This window comes from Camellia sinensis, chromosome 5, assembly GCF_055761805.1.
Source record: "Camellia sinensis isolate YWXY chromosome 5, ASM5576180v1, whole genome shotgun sequence".
NCBI lineage: Eukaryota > Viridiplantae > Streptophyta > Magnoliopsida > Ericales > Theaceae > Camellia > Camellia sinensis.
In genome coordinates, this window is record NC_138965.1 from 50,275,773 (window position 1) to 50,284,261 (window position 8,489).

The window sequence follows — 8,489 nt, forward strand, 5'->3', positions numbered from 1 at the left end:
AAAAACCAAACAAGAAGAGAGATTACATCAACAAAGGAGGAGGAAGAGGAGTTTGGCGAGGAACCAATCCCAAGAAGAAGAAGAAAAACAAAGAAAAACAAAGACGAAAACCAGCCCACTGCAATTGACCTTGGGATTAACCAATACTCCGGGCACAAAACCAGAACAAGCCTTGCTAGTGCCCTTGGCAATATGATCAGTCAATAGCAACCAGACCTGACCAAACCTGTCCTATGCTGCAGCCAAAAAACAACCAATGTATAGCAGCCAAAAAGAACCAGAACAACCCAACCCCAGCAATCAACACAAACCAGAACCAGAAGCTGCAATGCAGCAATTGGAGTGCTGCTGCGACAAAACAAAAGCCCCACCAACAGAACCAATGCAATAGCAACCAAATAGCAATCCCAGCAGTTTTAAACCAGTGCAGTAGTAACCAAAAACCAAACCCAGCAGATTTAATTCTTCCGCAGAAGAGCCCAACCCCAGCAATCAACACGAACCCAGCAGAATTCACCATTGCAGATCTTCACCCAGCAATTCACCACAAACCTCAAGGGGCTAACCTGATCTGATGAAGATTGGACACGATGTCATAGACTGAATAATTCACCACCACATGGCTTTTGATCCACAAGGCTATCTTCACCTTAATTTTCTCGCACAAATCTTGAATGTTGGGATGAGCACCCTTGAACACGCAGTCATTCCTCAGTTTCCAGACAGACCATAACACAACAGCAGGGACAATCTGCCACGCTTTGAGTAACCAGCCTTTGAACCTACCTCCAGCCCACCAATGTATTGATTGGGGTGGTATCATAATGGTAAAGGAGATTAGTATTCATTTATTATTCACCCTCTCCAATTATGTTGGAGGAGGATTCTTTCCAATCTATAATTTGGATTGGAGGGCATTGTTTAGACTCGTGAGACTTACTATGGGTTTTATTTTGATAATTCAAATTATTTATTTTGTTGAATATTTCATGTATTTAATCTATACAAAAAATTAAGTCGATCCGATAATTGTAATATATTCAATTTATTAGGTTTGACATCAAAAATTTGGACAACAATTGTGTTTTGAAAAATAAATAATTTATTTTTTTGGTGAGAAATTCAATAAATTCAATATATTATAATTATTAGATTGACCCAATTTTTTTATGTGAAAGAAATAGACGAAATGAATGCCTGATAGAATAAATAGTTCGAATTATTAAAATAGAATCGGTGCGAGCACATGGATCCAAACAGTGCTCCTATTTTAAAATAGACTATTTGAATTTGATTTTGTCAGACACTAGGTGAGAGTTACGTTAGCAAAACATGAGTAATTCCAAAGTAAAATATAACTCTGAGCAAAATTAAAATATAATCCCAGTAGCAGCAACTTCACCCAAACAATAGTACACAACATCATCAAAATCAAAGAAAAGTAGCAACATATTCTCTCTCACTGAAATAACTTCTTCCTTCATAACAGAAAATCACAAAGCAGAGCCACTAGCAATATACAACTGATTCATATCACTTAATCAAAATCCTTAACATCGTTGCCTACCCAATCTCACAGCTCCAAAACAACCAATTCCCAAGGTAGTAGTGCACGAAGGCTGTTATTATAGATCGTCACAGAGTCTACAATTCAACACATGATGGCCTAGATGGTAGACTTTTTTACTCGCGGGACGTACTGCAGATGCATTTCCGGGAACTACATTTCCATAGAGAGAGAGTTGTTGGGATGCTTCTTCACTAGTTGATTGGTTACTCTTCTCTTCTTGCTCCTTGTACACAAGATGGACTCCGACCTCCTTTACATGAAAATACCCTTTTTCAACCACTGAAATATTCAGTTCATCCCCACCTTCCAACTGATTTTCAAACTTCCAATAGCTTAACATCATCATATCCTCATCCGCTTTTGGAATGCCAAAGATATATGGGGAATGACTCCAAATAAAACTCTTGGTCGTATTACTAATAATGGTATGTGGGATGCAATCAATCGTATCAAACCTATCATCTTCTTTTCGATTATTGGAAAGTGTATAAATAGAACATACAATCAAGCATCGGATTCTGAAATTAAGATGCGACGGCACAGTAAATGATATTGAAGATCCTTCATTTTTAAGATTAAACCAGTCTGGAACCTTGCTTCCTAAACAATAAGCATAGAATATGTGTTCTTCATGGCATCCCTGTGCGACATAAAGCATAATTAATTTAACGATTATGTATATATATATTGTGTGTGTGTGTGTGTGTGAGAGAGAGAGAGAGAGAGAGAGAGAGAGAGAGACCTGTAGGGGAAGCTTCCTTGGACTTCCTGAGAACAAGTTGGAAAGCGTAACAGTTTGGCTTCCCATGGATCCGAAGTTGGACAAGCCCAAATTGTTAATTATCTCCATGTCAATATTTCCTAAAGGTTCAAACTTGAAGCTTCCCATAATCTCAACTATATTGTGATTCCCGCCCAGCCGTAGTAGATTTGGATGCAAACAGCGAGTGCCTTGATTGCCATATATGTTATTATATTCTATGGTTAGAAAGGTTACTTTCTCCAACAATGTACATCCTACGAACTGTAATTCTTTCAATTTCTGCGACACTTCAAGTGATCGGAGCCTTGTGCACCTATCTAAACTAAGGATCTGGAGTCCAGTATGACCTCTAATGAAATTTGGGAGGCTACGAATTGCATTACAACTCAGATTTAAAATTTGCAAGGAGGATAGGTTGCCAAGATCCATAGGAAAATCATCATCTGATAAATTACAGTTCTCAAGACTTAAGTGTACCAAGCGCCGTGGTAAAAGAGCCCATGAAATTTCCATGCTTTTTCTTGGCTTCAACAGACAGGGATAGATGAATGAATGCCATGATTTGACCTCCTTACTGGTAGAGAGTAATTGACTTATGGAAATTCTATTTGCATGGAGAACTGTTAATGACTCCATAGTCTCCATTCCTGTTGGCAGTTCCTCAAGATTTGAGCAACCTGAGATGTCAAGTGTTTCCAAAAACTTTAGCATACAAATGCTTCTCGGGAGCTTCCTCAAATTTTTGCAATCTTTTAAATTGAGCAAAACAAGTCTCTCAAGGTGTCCAATGGATTCATGAACCTCAACTAGCCTTGCGCAATTTTTAAATATCAACTTCTCTAGATTGGGGACTTTCGAGAAGTCGGGAGTTTTAAGGCAATGGGAATGACTAAGATCAAGGATTTTTAGTGACTTGAGAAGCTGTAAAACAAGAAAAAAGCTGCTATTAATATTTCTTTCAGTTTCCACACAAAATTAAAAAATATATATACGTCTGTAACATACCTTTTCTCCTTCCCAAATTATTTGCAAGCTACTATAACTCATGTCAAGAACAATCAGGCTCTCCAAAGGAAAATCACAAGGTATAAATTTGAAAGGGAATCCATGCCAACATAACCATCGTAATCCTTTAGGAAAATTTTCCAAGCTTCCACTTATTTGTACATAATTGAGCTGCAAAAATTTTAGTTTATGCATCCTTGCAAATGCATCAACTTCCAAAGTTACTTGATTTGAATTTCCTAGAGCAGTGCCTACATTCTTGGAGGAGAACATGCCAAAACAGTATCTTTTAAATGAGTTGCCTACATTTGTTAAAAATGGTGTGTCGAGGAATTCATCATAATGACGTTTTCTATTAACACCAAAAATTGTCCTGTCATGTTTATCTTTCTTGGACAAATTCATATCAAGTGTGAGGCCTTCGATTTTTCTTGTCCCCTGCCAATGAACAAGAGGAGGGCAATATTTATCAATAAGAGTAATGCTATAAAAATATAATTTTTGCAAAGATCAATCATACAAAATGATGTGGCCTTTTTCAAATAAAAACAACAGAAATGAAACTGATAATTTCAAAAATCCAATTGCCCTATTATCCTAGATGATATATATCCATATATATATATATATATATTGTTGAATTACACTATTAGTCCTTATAGTTTAAGCGAAGTGTTATTTTAGTCTCTATAGTTTCAATTTGAACCATTTGATCCCTACACTTTCAAATTTGTTGCAACGTAGTCCCTTGTTACTTACCGTTAGAATTTGAAACAGAAAAAGACCATATATAAAACTAGAGGGACCAAATTGAAATTTAAAACAAACTACAATGACCATTGGTATAATATACCAAATTGGAATTCAAATAGACTATAGGGACCATCGGTGTAATGAATATATTACACCGGTGGTCATTGTAATTTGTTTTGAATTTCCATTTGGTCCCTCTAGTTTTGTATATAATTTTTTTCCATTCAAAATCTTAACAACACATGTTGGAGAGACCACATTGCAAAAAATAAAAAATAAAAAAATTGTAGTGACTAAATTGTTCAAATTGAAACTACGAGAATCAAATAAAACTTCGATCAAACTAGAGGAACCGGTGGTGTAATTTACCCATTTTCTTTTATTGTATTATACAAAGATTTTTCTAGATCATTTTTCCGATATAAATAGCATAACTACATAAAAAATAGAAATAAACATGAAAAGCAACAAGGTTAACACTTACAGTATTTTCCCTCAAAACATTCAAGGAATCCTTGTGATTCCAAAGTCTACTACGCTTTCCTGGCTCCTTAGGTGATTCTTGCCGAACAATTTCTCTTCCCATTTCTTGAACCAATTGATGCATCACCAACTTTTTGCGTTTATCAATTGTTAATAGACATCTATCAATGAGATTTTGAATCCCAACCATTGTGTAAAAATCACATCCATCTAGAATTGTAACTACCCAATCTTCATCCATCCCAACAAAGAAACAAGCAACATGGAGGAATAAATCTTTATCGTGGTCATCTTGTAAAGAGTCATAGCTTATTTTTAGTTTTCCAAGGATTTCATAATCTGGAAATGCTTTCAATTTTTCCAATTGACTTTTCCAGATTTTTAAACTTTTTCCAGACAGAGAAGAACCCAAAATTTTTATAGCTAATGGAAGCCCTCCACAATAGTGTACCACCCTCTTTGAGTCCTCTATGAAACCATCAATGGGACAATTTTTCCCAAAGGCATGCCAACTAAAGAGCTCTAAGGATTCATCATTATCCAATTTTCCAACCTTGTGCACCTGACAAACTTCATGAGCCTTGAGCAATTGCTCACGCCTGGTGGTTATGATGATTTTACTACCTTGAGAAAGCCAGTCTCTCATTCCAAGTATTGCATCCAATTGATCTGCTGTATCCACATCATCAAGGACTACAAGAACTTTTTTGCAACATAATGCATTTTTAATCTTTACAACTCCTTCATCAACATTGTACAATTTTTCCTTTCTTCCCTTTAGCATATCTGAAAGAAGTTGTCGTTGTAATCGAAGTAAACCATCTTGTTGTTTTAAAATTTCTCTTACATTTGCAAGAAAACTGCTACCTTCGAATCTTGAGAAGTTCAAATTATATAGTACTTTGGCGATGGTTGTCTTCCCTATTCCACCCATCCCACAAATTGCGACTATACCGACATCACTAGACTCATCTTGTAACCAAAGCCCAATGTTTTTGGCTCGAGAATATATTCCAATCAGGTGGGGGGCAATACCCAAGGTTGTGCGACTTAGTTTGTCTCCAACCACTTTCACAATTTTCTGGATAAACTTTGACTCAAGTCTAATTATCATATTAAGATGGAAAATAAAGAACAATAAGAATGCCATCAATTGAATTTAATTGCTAATTTTCATGCAATACTGAACCAAAAGACCATGTTACTGTCTTTGTTGAAACAATTGGAAGAGTCTTAGATGAAAAGAAAGGGTTTTTACTATCATGGTTTTAAAACAATACTCTTTTATCTAATATAAACTGTTCTGTTTTTCAATTTTTGATAGAAAGCCAAGTTGTTGAAACTTTAAAACAATGGGCCAAATTTCAATAAAATGTCTATGAAAAGAAATGAATAGCTACTTGTGATCTTTTCATATAACTTGAAAAGAAGGAGCATCTTAAAAAAATCATGAGTTAATAAATTCAACTTTTTTTTTTTTTGGAAACTGACTTGTAGGATGCTTTTGTGTTTGAAGGTTATCTTACAAAAACTAAACTATGTAAATCTGTCATAATTAACAAAACAATTCATTCAAAATTTGAACAGATAATTCTTCATTCAAAAGGCCCTAGTATGAAATACTTTAATCTACGAAATCCAAAAAATGGTGATATAAGTAATGCTTAGCTAAGAAAAGGACTTGGGAGGAAATTACCCGTCAGTTTGATTTTGTAAGTTCATCCCTGCCAAATCTGCAGCTTCTCTAAGTGCTGCCTTCCATTCTTCCACTTTGCCAATCCATTCAACTTGTCTTTCACTCGCTTCTGCGCGAAATCTCTCTTCATGCCTTGTAAATGCTTCTTTGAAACTTTTCTTTTGCTTCCTCACATGAGATGGATCCACATGATAGAAAATAGGTAGAACTACATGTCCAACAGTCCTCCTGCGTTCGAGGATCATGACAAGTTCATCGAGACACCAACTTGAAGATGCATAGTCCTCCGAGAAGACAACTATTGAAATCTTCGACTCTTGAATTGCTTTGTTCAATTCGAACTTAATATTCTCCCCTCTTTCAATTCCATTGTCATCTCTGAAAGCACGAAATCCTGCGTGTGCTAAAGCTGTGTAGAGGTGATCAGTGAAAGTCTTGCGAGTATCTTCACCTCTAAAGCTCAAGAACACATCATAACTACAATGAGAATTGGAGGAGGAGGGTTCTTGGGATCTGACAATTGCCATTGGATTAAAGCTCAAAGAAAGACCAATTAAGGACAGGAGAGCCAAGATATCAAAGAAAGACCAATTAAAGACAGAAGAGCCAAGATATGAATTATATCTGCTTGGGCACCATGGATATTTATAGATGTCACTATATGTAAATGAAGTACCAAGTAAGAAACCGATGAGAGAAATGCTATCTTAATTTACATGTTGGTTTTCCTGGAAGCTTGTATGTGTCTTGACAAGAATTCTTGACTCTATGTTCTACGAAGTCTTTCCCAAATTATTTTTTGTGGGACCTTTTGTTGTCCTTACAGTTATTTAAAAATTCTGACCCTTTGGAAAATCATGAACCAATCTACCCACCTTCATTTGTTTAATTTAAACCAAAATGCCCTATATAAACCAATTCAATCATTGCTATATGTCACCCATTTTCTGTGATCGTTTGGAATCACTATTTAAGTGGTCATTCATAATTGATTCCTTGTTCATAAATAATTATTCTTGAAACTAAATAATGTTTTTTCATTTCTTAATGATATGAAATGGTGGTAAAACAAATAATATACAATAGAGAAGGATTTTGAATGTTGTTTACAATTGATTATTTATTCTCAAGTTTGGGTTAGGTAGTTGGGCTTGGTGACTGTGTTGACTTTTTAATTATTATTAAATTAGTAGTTAATTTGACGTAATACTTTTTATATTTGTGAATAGTTCTTGTTTATTGAAACTTTGTTTTCTATTGTTAACTATACCAATTAGGTAGCCACTGATCTATACAAATGGATGGCGTTAATCGTTCTTCTAAGAGGCCGCTTGGAACTTAGGTTTTTAGTGATTTTTTTTACTTTTAATTTTTTTATGAGATAAAAAAAATTAATGTATTTGGAATGATTTTTTTAATTAAATAGATAGCTGTAAAAAAAAAAAAAAATTGATTGATTAATTTGTATGATTTGACATTTTACTAATAGAGTTGAATTTGAAATTTGAAATTTTTTTGTGACTTTCTAATTTTTTTTAGACCAAAAAATCTCTTACCAAACAGAGCTAAGTGTGGCGTGCCTTAATAAAATGCATCATTATTCACGCATAAGCATTAGCGTATGAGGTAGGTTTGAAAATTTGGATTCTGTTTTGTTTGATTTTTAAAATTTTATTTTTAATTTTTTTAGTAATTTTTTTTCACATTTTAATTTTTTTAACTTTTAAATGTACTTAATCTAAATACTTAATTTTTTTTACAATTACTAAAATATAAAAAAAAAGTTTATGAAAAAAAAATAAAATAAAATAAAAATATGTGTGATTTTTGTATTCTTTTGCACCAAATGTGAATGGGACCGTGGATTAGAGAGAGTGCAAGTGGAGTACAGTGAGACAGGCATGGATGGACGAAGTTGGTGAGAAAGTGAGACCTTTAAAATAAGTTTTTCAAATGTAAATTGTTTTTATTGCGATTCATTTACTCATATGGAATATCTGGATACCAACAATGCTATATCTATTTGAAATTTTATTAACAACTCTATTAAAAGCATCTATGTCCACATATTATTAGACGTAAAAATATTATTTTTATTTTCACAATCAATCACATTTAATCATTTGTATTTTTAATAAATTTTTTAGTAAAATTATTGGTATGGGATAGAATCATTCATTTGGATACACCACGGTCCACGGCATGGTAAGGCCAACAAA

The 8,489-nt window shown here is 34.2% G+C and overlaps 1 protein-coding gene across 2 annotated transcripts; it reads right to left on the reverse strand.

The window, feature by feature from the left end:
• Nucleotides 1–1,440: 1,440 nt before the first annotated feature.
• On the reverse strand, nucleotides 1,441–7,036 carry LOC145790630 (disease resistance protein RUN1-like). Of its 2 annotated transcripts, XM_082868869.1 has the most exons (4): nucleotides 6,271–6,404; nucleotides 3,339–3,776; nucleotides 2,313–3,254; nucleotides 1,441–2,210 (listed from the first exon to the last, which is right to left on the reverse strand). In XM_082868869.1, the coding sequence occupies exons 2-4, from the start codon at nucleotides 3,741–3,743 to the stop codon at nucleotides 1,626–1,628; spliced, it is 1,932 nt and encodes a 643-aa protein (XP_082724995.1). In that variant the 5' UTR covers nucleotides 3,744–3,776; nucleotides 6,271–6,404; the 3' UTR covers nucleotides 1,441–1,625. The 2 variants fall into 2 exon arrangements, with proteins under 2 accessions (XP_082724995.1, XP_082724996.1); XM_082868870.1 differs by lacking the exons at nucleotides 1,441–2,210; nucleotides 2,313–3,254; nucleotides 3,339–3,776 and adding an exon at nucleotides 4,409–5,677 and having other exon boundaries at nucleotides 6,271–7,036.
• Nucleotides 7,037–8,489: the final 1,453 nt, after the last annotated feature.

Bases quoted from the DNA above. Each gene is read 5' to 3' on its own strand.
- LOC145790630 (XM_082868869.1), bottom strand. From the start codon at position 3,743: ATGAATTTGTCCAAGAAAGATAAACATGACAGGACAATTTTTGGTGTT. The intron at 3,255-3,338 runs GTATGTTACAGA...CTTGTTTTACAG, and splicing joins TAATTTGGGAAGGAGAAAAG to CTTCTCAAGTCACTAAAAAT. The intron at 2,211-2,312 runs GTCTCTCTCTCT...TATGTCGCACAG, and splicing joins CAAGGAAGCTTCCCCTACAG to GGATGCCATGAAGAACACAT.